Source organism: Dromaius novaehollandiae, chromosome Z, assembly GCF_036370855.1.
Source record: "Dromaius novaehollandiae isolate bDroNov1 chromosome Z, bDroNov1.hap1, whole genome shotgun sequence".
Classification (NCBI taxonomy): Eukaryota; Metazoa; Chordata; class Aves; order Casuariiformes; family Dromaiidae; genus Dromaius; species Dromaius novaehollandiae.
The window spans coordinates 17,526,239-17,543,277 of NC_088132.1; the positions used below are offsets into that span (position 1 = coordinate 17,526,239).

General features: G+C 34.5%; 1 protein-coding gene across 10 annotated transcripts in view; it reads left to right on the forward strand.

Moving 5' to 3' along the window:
* Window positions 1–17,039, forward strand: part of KDM4C (lysine demethylase 4C) — a 255,488-nt gene that overhangs the window by 124,399 nt on the left and 114,050 nt on the right. For all 10 annotated transcript variants that reach the window (XM_064502918.1, XM_064502920.1, XM_064502917.1 and 7 more), the window contains 3 exons: window positions 8,745–8,938; window positions 12,587–12,825; window positions 14,905–15,266. In XM_064502918.1, coding sequence (XP_064358988.1) covers window positions 8,745–8,938; window positions 12,587–12,825; window positions 14,905–15,266 — 795 coding nt within the window. The remainder of the gene's footprint in view (window positions 1–8,744; window positions 8,939–12,586; window positions 12,826–14,904; window positions 15,267–17,039) is intronic.

Here is a 17,039-nt window from a genome sequence, read left to right on the forward strand (position 1 = left end):
GATACTGAAACGTGTTCCAGTTGGGTGGTTTTTGTTTACATTGTTTCTGACAGGATTGTTTTTTGTTTTTAGGAGGGTTGAAAGTACTTTTTTACTCTATACCCTGTTTCTTAATTAGGATTTAAATAGTGGTAGAACATTTTATACCTATTATCTATTTTCTTTCTATCCTTTGTTAAAAAATAACCTACATTAATGGATAGCTGCACATTATTTGAAATTTCTTTTTTTTCTGCCTTTTAAAATACATTTTGGAATTATACCATGATTTCCTTTCTGCCTTGTATTTTTTGGTTCTCTGTAATAGAATTGGAGCTGTCAAAGAGAACCATGAAAAAATGTTATTTTAAAAACTCTGGGAAAATCATTCTGTTTTCCTCTGTTCACTTCAGAAATAACTTATGTTTGGAGCAGGGAACTGAAAATCGAATGTATTCTAGTCTTAATTCTGACTGTGGCTTGTCTTGTGACCCTGAGAAAAGAAGCATTTCTATGGTCTGGTTTCTCTCTTTCTGTTATCAGAAAAAAAACATTAGTATTTGCAAAGCATTCTGAAATTCCTGGAATGAAGTTGTATAGAAGTACAGATTTTTTCATTATCTGCTGGGGGGCATATAGATTTGCTAAATACTGTTCTGCTACACTGAGCAAGAGTACAAATGAAGTGCCTTTGGGAGACATAAACTGGATTTAAGAATTGTATTTGCTGAAAAATGATTCAGTATAATAACAGGCTAGAATAAATCTATGCTAGTGTTAATTCTTGTAGTTTGAATTAAGAAAAAAACCTAACAATTAGAATCGTGTGGCTATTGAAATAACAAAAAAAATGGCTGACCCACTTAGCCTGCTATTTGACATAGCACTTAAAGATGATGGAAAATACATAAGTAATTAATTTTGGGCCTCTAATCTTTAAAAACTCAGCCAAGCTAGGACGAATATTTGTCATGTATCTTAGAGAAACTTAATGAATATAATGGTGCTTTATATGCTTTGCAAAAGACTCAAACACACCTTTCCTCTCTGGAACTTCCTTGCTTTTGTCTACTTCCCCCAGGCAGAAGTCACTATGTATTGTGATTTACCATTGATAACATTAATTTGCTGTTTCTAAAATTCCATAGTACAATATTCTAGATGAAAAGAGGAAACCTGAGAAAAATGTATCTTGATCATGACATTTTAGAATATCTTGAAAATGTTTAGAAAAAACTTATTTTCTACACTTCTAAGAAGTAATTTATTATTTTATTGATAAAAGGTCAACTCACTGTACCCTCTTTTCTATACTGTGCTTCGTAAACAAAGTTCTGGAATGCCCAGTAGTGTCAAAACATTACATGAGTCTAACTGTATCTAGTTTTCAACACTATCCATTTGTGAGCCATATTAGGTGTAAATGCAACTATAATTTTTAAACATAGCAGCCAGATTTGGGGCCTTGTAAAGTGTAAAATGTAGTGAAAAAATTGCACATGGCTATACTTATCTACTTGTATTGCTGTGAATCTTTTATTATTATTAAATTTCAACATGAAAGTTAGAACTTTAATTAAAAAAATAGTTCTGAAGGACCTGACCATTATTAGACTAACTGAAGTAATTGGCAACATTAATAGTGATACAGAAATACATAATAGTAATACAGAAAATTAGTCGTGCCGGAAAATGGTCTTAAGTAATGCAATGAAGGTAACAATTTATATTAGCCAACAGAAAAAAACAGCCCAAAATTACAGGAAAAACTTCTTATTCTTCAGCCTGTATTCTTATACCCTGTGTATGTCTGTGTCCTTCTTCCCAGAACCCCCTCAAATCTGCGACGTGGAGTTCTCTGAGACTTTTCACAGGTGGTAATAGAAATAAAATTTTCAAATTTTAACCCCATGTACCAATTTTTTTGAGTCTATCTGGAATAGAAAGGGAACATTTCCTGTTACTATATTTCCTGTTTTACTGACCTCTTACATAGAGTATATTAACAACTATTGCTCTGACAGAACTACTAAACTAAGAAGATAATCCATTTGTTCAAAATTTCTGTACTTGGGTCATTCATGAATTCTTTTTTTATGCTTAAAAGTAGTATATTATTCTGCAAGTATATCCATGACAGTGTCCCTGGAATTCAGATAATCAGGATGAGGAATCAAATAGTAATGGGCCTGCGTTAGGTAGCCCACAAATGCTATTTATTGTTTATAATGCAATATATATATATGTAAATATATATATTTTACTGATAAACAGAGTGTTTGTTTTCTCACTTCAGGAGACATTTTAAAATTGGTTAATTCTATTCTGTTTCTCTACTACAAATGGAAATTAATTTCTTTACACTAAATTCTAACTTCACAGGGCCAGAATCCTTCTGATTTAAAAGACAGGCATTCCAAGATAATTTAAGTTAAGGAACAAACACTTTCATCTTCTGGGTCTAAGGAAATGCAATCCAAATGTGCTCAGCAAGGAAGGATGAGTAGAGAAGGAGATGAAGGACAGAGTGAGTGCATTTGACACTCAGCAGAGAGATAAAGACGCTAGGCAAAAGGTCTCTGTGAGTAGGTATCAGGGATGGAAGGAGAAGTGAATCTGAGGAAAAGAAGAGAAGAATTTGGAGTAGGGGTATGGAGAGAAATCAAGGTGGAAAGAGAAAAATTAATAGGTAATGATTACATCTTCTGTGGGGTAAGAGCAGTGTCAGGAAAGATCCCAGTGAAGAGTTTTAGAGTAACTGGAAACATAGGGGTAATATAGTTGTGGAAACTCAAGGAACTACTTTCAAGTTATGCTGAAAAAACAGTAGGGAGCTTTAAATGGTTGTATCACTGAAACATCTTTTTCTCATTTTAGTTGTACTCAAACCAGTTGAGCCATTCTTTCGTAGGCTTTCAGAAACCAAGTTTCTTCCAAAACCATTACAAAACACAGCATGCTTAGAAAAGATGTAAACAGGTGAAGGACTCAAAACAGAAATATGTATCTTCTGCGTATTCTAATATTCCTTGTTTTCCAGTTGTGCTGAAATTTCTGTTAATGGTAATGTTGCTTTAATTATTTTTTAATATTAAAGAATGATTTTTCCTACTTTTCAGTTGGCGGTGATGTTCAATTTTCACTGTAACAAACATGGCAATATCTTTTGCAACAATCCCACTTTTTGGCTTAAAATTACTGGCAAATGGGTGTGAAAACCTGAAAAGTGAGAATGCTGCCCTGCATATCTGTTACTCTGTGATGACAAACTAAACTTAGAGTTCAAGAGCTGTAAAATCCCCCAACATGTACGTAAAGCCTCTTCTCTCCTCTTGCGCTATATAGATGGTATTTCTCTGCTTATCTTTACCTGTCTCCAGCACATTCCTTGATAACGTTCATGTGTAGATTGATATCTAGGTTCTATTTTGAATTTTATCAGTTTTCTCATCTGCACCAGTTACTCTTAATTAATTCGGTGATTTTTGGGTCATATAAAGTAGGAAATAGCATAATTAAAGGGGTACTACTGATAGGATAAAGGGAAAGAAGGGTTGAGAGGCGTTTAAGAAAAGATGGATTTCTTTCGGCTGTTCCCTATCACCCAGTGTTTCTATTATCAGCATTTCAATAATACTTTAGAGCAAAAAAGGCCATTTTTTGAAGTGGCATCTGGCATGGAAGGAATCAAGTCTACATTTTAATTTTTTTTAATATAAATGCAGTCTTTCTGCAGTGAGATGTGTAGGTGGCATTTTGTGTAAGTGGAAAATAAATTGGAAATAGGATTCAAAAAAATACATTTTTGGAAATGTTTAAATATTAGACTACATTTTAAATATTGCAGAATATTTGCTGATGCATATATGAATACAAATAACTAATTTACTGGAAATATTTTGCCCTAGTATGTACCTAAAACAGCATGGAATATATAAAAAGAACCTTAAAAGAGTGCTGTTTACAACCTTCTTTTTTTTGTATGACTGCTTGCATCAGGGCACTGAGTGTACTCTCTATGACTTTTAGTGAAAGAACACTTGCTTTATTGAAGCTTGCACAGATGGATAACTGGTATCAAAGGTTTCTGCGACAGTGCCTACAAGTTGCCAGAAGGTCAGTGTGAAAATATATCACTGCCTGATTCTGTAGCAAAGAACAGTTATTGTTACTGTGATTTATTAAATTCTGTCCTTCTGAAAACAGTACCTATCAAGCACTAGTTCTACAGGTAATCTACAGGAAATAGGTCCAGTTGTAGCACTTTTAAAAAGAAGTTTATCCAAATATGCCTTTACGTTTTTAAAACATGATTCTTTTAGAGTATTGTGGGAAGACTGGATTACAGTAAGTGAAATAATCTTTTAAAAAGTGCAGTTGCTGTTGAGTTGGAAGAAGCATCTAAATTATTTTATATGCATTTCTCCAGTAAATATATCATTGCCTCTCTATCGTGAAGAAAGCTTTCATCATTCTAGGCAGTTAGGAGGGTGTATCAAATAAGAACGACTAGATCATTTTTAGAGAACCATTTTGTATTGGGATTTATGTAACATATGAAGACTATTACCAGTCTTATGCTTTCCTCATTCTGCTAATTTGTCTGTGTTTTCTAGATATGCATTCTTGATTTACCCAAAAGAGCACTTTTTAAGATTTCTTGAGTGTTACTCTTGCACATGCTATCCCATAGCTGTATAAAGTAAGATTTTACCTACAGTGTGCAATTGCATCATGATTTAAGTGGCTCTTTTTTCTGAAATGCTTAAAAAAGGAGGGACAGCGCAAAGCAAAAAGTTTCCTAAAAAAAGAAATTTCCTCTAAGAAATGCTCCTCCCCACCTAATACTCAAATAATAATAGAAACTGACTATTTGCTTTCCATTGTAACGTATGAAACTCTGTACAGAATGAATATTTCTTATTTTCATTTAAAAATCCAGTGATTCTTTCTGGTGAAAGAGTTTAATATTAATGTTAGAGTATTAGACCCTTAAGACATGTACTTGATTCTTAATATATAAAATGTTACTCAAGAACGGTTCTTAGATATGAGCATAGATGTCAGCAGGTCAAAATGTTGCAGGTCAAAAGCTTAACCATACCTTTACCTCAGTGAAAGTAGGTAGGGAAAGACTCTCACTATTTTAAGAGGTGTCTAAATATGTATCTAACATGCATAGTTCTAAAAGCTTGGTGTATTCCTTACTGTTTTTGAGAATTGGAGCCCAAAATGGGAAGAATTTCACATTTTAGTAAAAAGTATGTGTTCTTTCTTCCCTTCACAAATAACATGTCTGAAAAAATCCTTTTGGCCAAGCAAATATCTTGTAGGCAATTTTCTATTACAAATATATCTCACATTTAGTTACACCAATTAATTAAAGTGACTGAAACATTTTTCTTCCAATTCATTACTCTAAAGGCCTTGCAGCTACTAATAAATGTTATTTGAATTACTTTCCTTCAAGCTGTATCCTTATGCTAGGAAAAATAATAATGATGATGATGATGATGATAATAATAACATCAAAGGATTGTGATGTAGTTCTGTTCTCATAAGCATTTTGATTGTCATACTGATCTTTAATCGAAGACCATGTTTCAGCCTAATTCTACTGTATGCAGGAAAGAATTCCATCCACTGCATAGGCTACAATGTTTGTCTGTCTCAAGATCAGCTGTTTTTTACATGCTTTTTATAGGTAAAGAGCATATGTTATCAGTAAATAATAGTTTATCCGTGGACAGGCGTGTGTTATGTGAGCAGTAATACCTACCATTCTCTCACTTTTTTTCAATATATTTCAGTCTTCACCAGGATGTTCTAGGCTTATTCATTTTGTCATTTTCCAGTGAGTCTGTCACTGAGAGGGCTGTTGGATGATGGGGATTACTCTTAGGGTGCGAACACTGGTAGACAGTGATCTGGGACAAATTAAGTTTGTATGTTTGTTGGGGTGGATTATCATTCTTTCTGTCATTTTATAAAAGAAGTGACGTTTAATTTTTCTGATCTTACTGATTATTCGATTGTATTATTTGACAACTTTTTACTGTTAAAAAAGTGAGGAGATGCTTCTAAAATTATTGTGATCTGTGAAAATACTGTCTTGAGTGTTTTAGTAGAAAGCCACATGGTCCTGTGCATCTCTCCCCAGAGGCTTCTTCAACAGAATGACATTATTTTGCCTTGGAGAGAGAGACTTTCAGTAACACTTTTTTCTTAGAAGCAGGAAGCCAAGTAACTGTCAGCTACAAGTCAATCAAATGGGAAATGAAGAAAGAACATGAAAAACCATCACTGCAAAGAACAAAACTCCCTCCATATCATTTATCAAAGCAACATATTTTTTCTTGGCAAATTTTAGGGAAAATGAGTAAACTGGTTTTCAGAATGTATCTACTTTCATTGTGTTATAAGATACTTTCAAATACTTCCAGCCTTTACTTCCAAATATTTCCAGTCTTTAGTGCCTAGAAGCTTAAGTCTTCTGTATTTTTGAGCAAGCAATAATGGTGCTGTGTGTTGTTTCTCCTTTACCTTTCATGCAGAAGTATATGTGTTTGTGATAGTTTAAAAACTTTTTAAAAATTCAATATTATTACTAGTACCTGGTCACTCTTATTAAGTCACTTACTTACAGTAGCACTATTAAAATCCATCATGAAAAATTCAGATTACTGGAAGAAGGAAATTCTGTGCCTTGTTTAGATATAGTTTATTATGAGTCTTTTCTTATATTATTGTTCCATCATAGAATGCAATTTTCTTGATGGACTTTCTTCTTTGATACATCAGTGCTGGCTTAATAATGGCTCTTTTCCACACTGTTGTAAGTCATGATGTCTATCTGCAAAGACAGTTATCATCAACATTGTTAGTTAAATAACCATTTGTCATCAATGTATAGCAATGTGACTTGAAAATGAAAAGATTTTGTGTGTAAATGAGGAGAAAATTCAGTGTCACTTATCCTTATGTTACAAATTTTGATTTTAAAAATGATACATATTGTAATGGAAAGTCTGTGTAACTTCCCACTATCCAGAAATATCTCAATTCCTTTTCTGTTACTGTTCATTGTTACTGATCAATGACTCTCTGAATGTGAGGCACTAAGAATAATGTACTTTTATGGAGTGTGTGTGTGTGTGTGTACATATCTATAGGTGTTGTTTGAAGAGAGAAAATTCTAATCAGGTTTTTTTTTGTGAAAAATGTTGTGAAATGCAGTTGTATTAATTTTTTTTAAAAATCGCAACTTCTATGTTGATTTATTTTTTCTTGTTTTACATTCTTGCTCCCATTAGATGGCTTTGTTATGGGCTTTATTATAATGTGCTGATGCTGACATTTGGATGAGTTACACCAGCCTCTTTAGTAGAATGTGGGATTTAACCAAAAGTCAGGTTTTAAACATTCATATTAAATAAAGTATAGTTTAAAAATAACAAAATTATTGTTTTTTGTGTAGGCTTTATTCCTTATAAACTAAATCACTGAATTCTTAAAAATACAAAATTTTAGGAGTAGATTCTTTTAAAAATATAGTTTAAATTTTCCAGTATATTGTGTCAAATTCTGCTGAATTGTGCCTATTGCAGCATTAGTAATTCTGCCTTTCTAGCAAAAATCAGGCTGAAGTGTATTTCTGGTATCAGTGATAGAGGGGTTAAAGTTTTCTATTCACATCTTTGAACTGGGGTTCTAATCCCAGCTTTGCCTTTACTCTGAAGGGTGAGTTGCACGGGGATTTTCCAGTCCCAGTGTATACGACTGTTGACAACAGTCAGTTATGAGCTAATATTGTAATGTGTGAAATGAAGCTGTACCGTTAGTATTGGATACAGGTGTAGCATACCTTACTTCCATTTGTAGCCCTGGAGACCCTAGACCATCATAATGCAGAGCTGCCCCTTCTTGCATTCAAAATGTGATAGAACATAATGTAAATTCAGTAATCTTTCCTTCAGTTCTACATTTGATCAAACAATGAATATGTCAGACTAGAATACTTCCAAAGACTGAATTGCATTACCTTCTGATGCAAGAAAACAGTGTTCCTGAGAGGTAATGATTTTTAAGTAATGAAATAATACTTTATTTGTATGCTTAGGTTTGGAACGCTGATCAGTAAAATAATTTTACCTGTGTGTTAGGCCCCATTTGATATTACATTCTCTTCTGGACTTAAAACGTAATATGCTAAAGCACCTTTTCTTGCTTGTTCCTTTCCTTTGTAGGAAAACCTGAACAAACTAAAACTGATATGGTCCTTGTATTTATTTCCTAATTGTCAAATATTTCTTTTGAAAAGTTAAAAGTTAGAACCTTAAAATAGCCTATAAAGACTTATGGGACAGGTGGATACTACTCAAGTTCTTTTAAAAAGAAAATTGGGATGCGCTTAAAATATATCCAGTCTTTGGCTTCAACACAATATTGTGCGCTAATAGAGTTAAAAGAATTGGTATAATTTATTTATTTACTTATTTATTTTTTGCTCTTAACCTGTGGAAGTTAATTAAACCATGATGTGTCTGTAAATATGTGGAATCTTGCAATGTCTAATTTGTTCAGATAGGATCTTCTCTTGAACTGTCCTTACCCCTAGAAGAAAAAAAGAGGAGGAGAAATGAGGAAGATTTGGATTAAAGATAGAGCTGTTTTTCACGTGCAGGATTTTTATTTATTTATTTTTAATTGTAAGCTGTAGCCTATTCTATAATTTGTTGCTTATAAATGTCTGCTTTCTCTTGCAGTGCACCTGCAGGAGAGACATGGTGACGATATCCATGGACATCTTTGTGAGGAAGTTTCAACCAGACAGATACCAGCTGTGGAAACAAGGGAAGGATTTATACACCATTGATCATACAAAAACAACTCCTGAATCAACACCTGAAGTAAAGGCCTGGCTGCAGCGAAAAAAGAAAACAAAGGATGAACCCAAGTGGTATTTATCCTTTTTTATCTTCCATTTAGTTGTCTAAACTATGATGTCAGTTTTCTTTTCATTTCTTTTGTGCCCCTTTCTCTGATGTTCCCTTTGAATTCATCTACTTTAGATAAAGTTAATTTTTCTGTTTTCTTCCTTCACATGAACTTAGGGTCAAGCAAGTCCTTTTTCAGTGACTGAAAAACATATTCAGCTTAAAGCTACATGCATAGCTGAAGTTGATGCATATAGAAAGCATGAAAATACATTCCACTATGGTAGTAAGGATCTTCCTTTTATAAAGATACCTTGAAAATTTTAATGGAATGTATGGATGGTTGTCTTTGTTTCTAGTGACATCTGCAACCAAAAGACAAGGGAGAAGTCCCCTGCAAGTTAGTCATGGTTATTCTTAAATTGGAAAACCACAGCATGAAGTTGTGGCAGTTGGGTGGAGTCTCTAGCAATAGTCTTAGCCCTCATTACCTTCTAGCTCCAAGGAGATAATGCTGCCTACTTGGCAGAGTCTCACAGTGCATCTGCCAAAACCTCTTTGTCTACCACAGGTCCATTACAGATCAAAATTTGGTGTAAGCTGTCAAAGCTTTTACTTATTGAAGTTATTGCATAGCTGGATCCAGTTTCATAGTCTGAATCTTTTCTTTTTCTTTCTTCCTTTTTTTTTGCATTGCATTGCATAAGCATTTTCTGAATATTAATGCTTTCCTCTTTTGCTCTTATTTAATGGGACCTCTATTGATTGCATTGTTCATTATCTATCAAGGATCTAGCTTAACCCTAGGTACTAGCTAGAGATGAACAGTTTTTTTGGTATCTAGTTACTGCAGGGTGCAGTTTACTAGGTTAAATATAGTACTTACTTTTTAGCAAATTCTTTCATCTTCAAATTATTTTATAATATATTAGCCAGCTTATTTTTAAACTGGGCATTTCCTCATTGTTTTTGTAAGTGAATGTATTTTTTATGAAAAGTGATAGGAAAGTGAACTGGGAGAGAAAAGAAACAAGTATTGTTGAACAGCATCAGTTTTTGAAGATAACCAGTCAAGAAGCTGAAAAACCTGCTTGTTAGTCTCCAGATAGATACAGGTGACATTGCTGTAGAATGACACCAACTTGGACCAATGAATTTTGGTTTCTAGTGAGCTGTTTGGACTTCATCCTTACAGCCCCCGCTTTCAGTCTTCTGCTTTGGTATAGGCTTCCTCTTTTATCTGATTACCCTGCTTCTTGGGCTGGTACTGCGCTTCAAAACAAAGGCATTTTGGACCTATCTAATGCTGTGACAACAACCAGAGCAAAACGTGTGTTTTAGGTACTGTTTCCTATCCCATTCAGTTGGATGAATTAAATTCAGTGGATTGGTAGGCTGCTGCCTCTTTCAGTTTGAACCCTTTCTGGAATGGCATTTTTTTAGTCTGGTTTTACTATTTTTATAACTTTAAGACAGGCGATTTAACCTGCAAGTATTTCCCCAGAATGAAACAGCAGCCCCTCAGGATGGTATTGAGAGTCCTGTTCCAGAATAGGTGGTAGCAAAGTGGTAGGTGGTAACAGATTTGAGTTAATGCCCCATAACTGGTCATCACTACTTCTGAACAGATCCTGCCAGATGTTGCAAAAGCTCCTGGTTGCAGGGTCAGTTTCAAGACACAGGAAAAAGGGGAAGTAACTTTTCAAAAAGAAAGATACTTACTACTCGGGATGGATCTCACTTTAATAATGTTCTTGAAGCTTTTAGAGATTGTAAGAATTTATCAGTTACAACTTTTATACTTTGTTTTGTTGCCCGTTATTTCATATAAGACATACGCATTGAAGAAAAAAATTACTGCTTTTGAAGTAACAAAACTTGACTGGCAAGGGCCATTCTTTAGTTCCCAAAACTTTAATAAGAAGGGCTTTTTAGTACTGGGTTCTCTTTGAAGTAGGGCTTAAACATATTGCTTCCCAACTGGTTAGATCTCCCTCTTTCTCTGTTGTTCCTCTAGAAACCGCTTATTAATTTTGTTGAAACATCTGTGTTGTTTAAAAAATCAAAGCCCCCCAAAATGCTTTGTGATTTACCCACTTGAATATTCTCTATATGTGTAATACTAACCTAGACACAGAGAAAGAGAGAGTAGTTTTGTTGTTGAGTTGTTTGAGTGCCGTTTTGCCCTACAGTAAGTTTCACTGTATGCACTGTACAACTGGCTGGGCTTACAATTGGACCAGCAGTGATTCATTTAATAGAACTCTTACTTGTTTGGTAGCTAGTTTTAATTAAAAGCAAAGACTGTATAATAATTATATTAAAAGTTTTACCATAGGAACACATGGACTGATTTTATGCGCCAACTAGACCAGTAAACACAGCCTTGTCCTATTTAATTCTTAATCTGGCTTTCATTCAGTTATGGTAACAATGCATGATGCAAAGGGAGAATAACATGTTTATACAGTTTCCCTTCTACTGTAATGTGTTGACTGAAAATGTGATCATTTTGGTTATAGAAATAGGACAAGTTCCAACAGAGTAAAACTAGATATATCAGCTGTGGGAGTCATCATAAATATAGGGACAGAGAGAGCTTAACTCTGATATTTATAGTTGAGACATTTTGCTATAATGTAACGGATAATGATTGCACATAAACAGTAATAATATAGGCAGTTATGTTGCAATGCAACTTGATGGGCATGGTTCCTATAGAAATTACTATTTTATAGTGAGGATGTTGAAAGATGTGCATTGGTGGACATAGGATGAAGTGGAGGGGATAATAAAACATTTCTTTGGAGACATCTAAAGGCTAAAATGCAAGGCCCTTTGTAAACTCCTGGTGTTCCTGCTGCTGGTGGGCATTTATCACTAGTGTGTCTGTCTGGGAGCCTGATGGGCGATGAAGTAGCAGGTACAATCATCTCCTCCTACCACACCAAATTGTTGAATTTGAAAACAGACTCCAATCTCCTGTTAATTTTATTCTGCGCACGTAAATCATGATCGACTTTTTGGCAGGGGCTGTCAACTGTCTTGCTTCAGTGTGATTCTACTTCTGAAAAGGTAGCAAAAACTTGTCCTGAAGACTTTATTTTAACTTCATTTTTAAATAGATTTACAAGATACATTGCTTATTATAATGGCTATTTAAAATGTTTGGGGATAAAGAATTTTTCTCCATTCAGATTCTTTTCCTTAGTGTTAAAATGCATATAAAACCTTCAAAAATATCAAACCAAACTTGATTTTAAAAGGGTATTCAGATTAGTGTTTTATTAGCTTTGGGGTTTTGAACCAGCATCTGATTTTAGTGCAACCAAGAATGTTTTGTCTTCATTACTTTTTTTAAGGGTTAATTTCTTTCAGGTACAGGAAAATGGTTTGGTTGCTCTTTAAGTAGTAGTTACTTAAGGTTATTTTACTTTTACAGTTTAATAACTTTTGCCACAGAATGGCGATAAAAGATTAGAAGGTTAAATCCAATCAACTGCTAATCTATCACTTAATAAAATGTAAACACTATCTCAGCACAAAAAGATGAAAAATTGTCATTTTTTTTTTTACCACTTTAAGCAGGTGAAAGGGACATATATATTGGTAAATGTTTTATCTTATCCAAGACAGACATTCTACACTGACAGCAATATCTCTTATGACAGCTTCCAGCACACCAGATCTCGATCTAAAAAGCTTAAAACTCCAGAGGATGAGAGAATATCTGCTATGGTTGCTGGTGCAGAAATCATAGCGACAGAAGCAGCAGCTGATGACTTCAAGGTCAATGAAAAACCGGGAGAAAAAGTGAGACTAGTAAATACAGGGGAGCCTTCTGAGGAAGAAGAAAACAATAATGGAATGCAGCTGGATCAACATTTATTGGATAATGTCAAGGTCTCAGGTGAGAAAAGGACTGATTATGTTTCATGTGAAAGTTGCAGGCTGTTGGTATTCTAATGCCACAAATCAGTGGATGTGAAAGCTAGTATTATTCTAAGTAGCATACTAAAAATACTTATTTACAAAGTTATGCAGAGAAGATTGATATACTGTAGGGATGAGAGAATGACCAAGTTATTATTTTGAGCTGAGAGCAATGTCACCTAAGCTGTTTTGTTTGGGTGTTTTTTAAAGAGGCAAAAAGGACTATCCTTATTACATTTCTTCAATAGCTTGTACTGAAGAATTTTTATAGAAAATAGTATGGACTCTCTTGACACTGAAACAAACAGTATAAAACATACATGTTTGAAATATGCTACAGGTATTTACACTAAGGAAACTGCATATTAGAAACAATCTGTATTTTCCTTCTGCACAAAAATGTTCACTTTTGAAACTTCAGAGTTCTCCTACTTCAGTTTCTTGTCTGATAATGCAAGTTACACAGGGCTTGTGAAGTCTAAGAAGGTTCTTTTCTCCTCACACCAATTTTATACCAATATACTTAGTGTGTTCTGGAGTTCATCTCTTGTGTCAAATCTGATTTTCATTGTAGTTCAGGTATATAGTTCACACTCTTGTTCAGAAAGGCAAAATGCAGTCTTATCTTCAAATTTGTGTGAAGCCTTGTTGGCTTCATGTTGATACTGAAAATATGCTTGCACATTTGGGCAGTGTTTCTCTGATTGCAAATATTAATGGTTATCTGAGTCAGAGGTGGTAAACACCAGCATTGAGCAGCATTAAAGGCAGCAAAGGGAGTAGTACTTCAGTGGGGACTCTTAGAAATTGCTGTTTACAAATTAGTTTGTGTTCTTTGAATCAAAGCCATTCCAGGTGTATGTGAATGCTTTTTTTTTTTTAAAGGTGTTAATCCCTTACAACTTTCCCCAACTTTAACAGAAGTTTGGGGAGTTCATGAACACTTGGAAACCAACGTTTAATTGCCATTCTGTGCTCGTTTGCAAGAGAAGAGAAAGCAGAGAAGAGTGGAGGGCTGTCCTTTCTGCCACTGAAGGGTTGTCCCTGGACCTTTGTAGAGAAAGGGAGCTTTTGGATGTCATCGTGGAAACTCCCTTGCTCACATTGGAGCTGATGGCTTGTCCTTTATTACTGCTAGCTAGTACATCCTTGGTGTTCAGTCAAGGCATAATTCTTCATACCCCGAGATTCCATTTTGGTTTTGGATGGGCTTTATAAGACTAAATTTTATAATCAGAAATAGAATTTTCAGAAACGCTAGTTCAAATAACCATTGTAAAAAAGAAAAAAGAAAGGACTTTTCAGAGACCATTTCTTTTAAAATCTTGGATGTGACATATTTAAAATTTGTGGTGTGCAGAATGGAGTTCCTTAGGAACATGTTTTTTTGAGTGACCTTTCCAACCCAGTATTGTGTCTATTCTATGGAAAGACCAGCATATAAAGAATTCTGGTAATGTAAAATACACACGAATTCACTCTTCAGCGTCTTTGAGGTATAAAAATACACTAATTGCTTTTCAATTCTAGGCAAGTGCTTTTGTTTTCAAAATATTCTTGATACCTATTTTAAATATATTTTTCAATTATAAAACATTGGCCTCTGTTTATTTACAGTTTTCCAAACAGATGTAATAGGTATAAATGCAGACTATAAAGTTCAATATAACAACCTTTTGTATTGTTTTTTTCTCCAACTAGTCAAAGTGCTTGTAGGCTGTAAAAATAAACAAGCTAAACAACAAACAAGCAATATTGATTATTTTGAATGACATAAAAATACTCCTGTAATTGAAATAAAAACTACGAATTAAAAAGATTAAGACTATATTTCACACTCCAAACTCGAAAAGATATTTTTTACATTTAAATTATTTTGATCAAACCTATACTACACATTCGTGTATGTCTTCTTACTACTAGTACTACTTCTGCTTTCCTTCATATGATTTCTAAGTGAAGAACTAAGGTTTGAATTTAAATAATGCAGATTGTTGGAAATTAAATACAGTAATATAAAGTGATATTTATTAACAAAAATATTCTTGATCCATAGGAAATGTCTGTTCAGAGCCATTATCCAGCCCTGTTCAAGTAACAGAGAAAAAAAGTATCGAAGATGAGGACGAGACAGATTTCAGTCATCCTCCACTTAAATTTGAAGATTCTGTGCCCACCCCGCCCACTCCTCATAGATGCAGAAGAGAAGAGTGTTTGATATCTCAGGATCAGTCTATGTCAGCCATACCATACCATAAGTCACAGGGACATATTTCTGAAGCAGAGAGCCCAGAGAAAGTGGAGAGCATCTCTGCAGAGCACGATGTCAGCGACTTAGAAAGCAGTGAAAGTAGTTTGGAAAATGAAGAAACACCTGTTGTAAAAAAGGATGAAGATGGTGGCATGGAAACATCCAGTGTACGTGAAGCAAATTACATCATTGTATTAATATATTCCGGATTTAATGAAACGTGAATGAACATGTTTCTAATGAGACCTGATAGAGTCCATATTAAAGCACTTAAGAAAATACATAACCTTAATCAAATGCTAATCCAAATATGTTTTGAAGTGTTTAAGCGAGAGTATATTCTACAAAAGTAGAATGTTTTTGCAGCTTACTTGTTGATGTATTTTCATTCTGATTTTAGCTATCTAGTAATCTCACATTATACCTGTAAATCTGAACTGTCAGTGACTATAGTTGAGCTGCTCCCATTTTCTCTGCCTGCCAGTATGGTGAAGGCTAGGAGCTTTAATTACTGCTATTAACATGACATGAAAATTATTAGAGATGGGCACTGTATTTGGTGACGTTTCAAAACAGTGTTTCAAAAAATGGTGGTTTTGTCACAGTGTTAAGGAGAGTCAACAGTGTAACAGTGAGGAAGCACGTAGTAATTTATTTTTGGTCTGGTGCCCTTCTCAAGAAGTAGATGGAACAAAGCTGAGGATCATCTCTGCATTAGGTTTTATGGAAACAAAATCTGTTTTCATTCTGTTACATCATCTGACATAGCTTCTTCTGCCGGCTCCCTTTGATCCAAGCCAGGTATTCACTTGAAGGTATGTCTTCATCTACAGAAGTCCTTTGGACATTCTTTTCTCGCTGTAGTTGAAATTGAAATGGGCGAACCAATACATAGTGTTGGAGTTGTTAGAGTAAGTGAATACTCAAGGAATGGCTAGAGCAAGATAATACAGGTAGTATGATTTCAGGGTCTGAAATTTAGTATTCTTTCTGATTTTGGAGATGACTGGAAAAATTTAAAGGAAAAGATCCCTCTAATAAAATTAGTATCAGTTTTAATTTTTAAATAGTGTGTTTAATAGAACATTAGGTGCCATCAGGACACCTAAAACCTTGCACTTTTTCCTTGTTATTCTGCTGTGTAAGGTGGGCAGGTTTGACTTCAGGAAGTATAATGAAAAATTGATCTGTGCAGGTAGTCACAGTATCTTTCTGAGTGGCTGATTCAATCCCAGTTTGTCAGAGAGAGCAGACAATCTTCTGCCAGATTGCCAGACTTATAGGAAATGTATTTTAGAGGTCAAAGTAAAATCACACTCACCCTATGACAGACATGAACTGCACACTAGTGATTTTTTTGCAAGGTTGCGAGATTTAATAATCCTGACTCCAGCCCTTGCACTGTAACAGCATAGAGGACTATGAACATCATCTCAGTGTTGTAATCATCATGTTTTAGAGATTATATTTATCTCTTTCTGTGCCTCTCAGCCATTTATATTTGTGTTTTCAGATGTATTGCAGTATAACTGCATACTCTTTCCTTCTTGCTGTAGTGAAGAAGTGTGTTGCACAAATGTGATTGAAAAGACAGATCTTTCCCTTTTTACTTAGTTGGTAACTTCTTCTATGGACAGTACATTGTTTTTGATTTAGTTCACATTTTATAGTAGGGTTTTTTTAACCCTCAAAGCTGTCAAGGAGTGTGTGTATAGGTTATACAAAGGATATTGAGGAGCAGAATGTGGTGGTGTGGTATGTGATCTTATATGATAAGCAATTGATTTACTTTGTGATTTTTGCCTTGTACCACTGACATTTCGAGTCAGGAAAGTGGCACTTCTAGAGATTGGAGAATTCATTTTAGTTCTTGAAGTTTGGCTGTCTTCAAGCGGAATGTTAGGTATCTTAGCGCATTTGAGGAAGAAAAGAATTTCGTG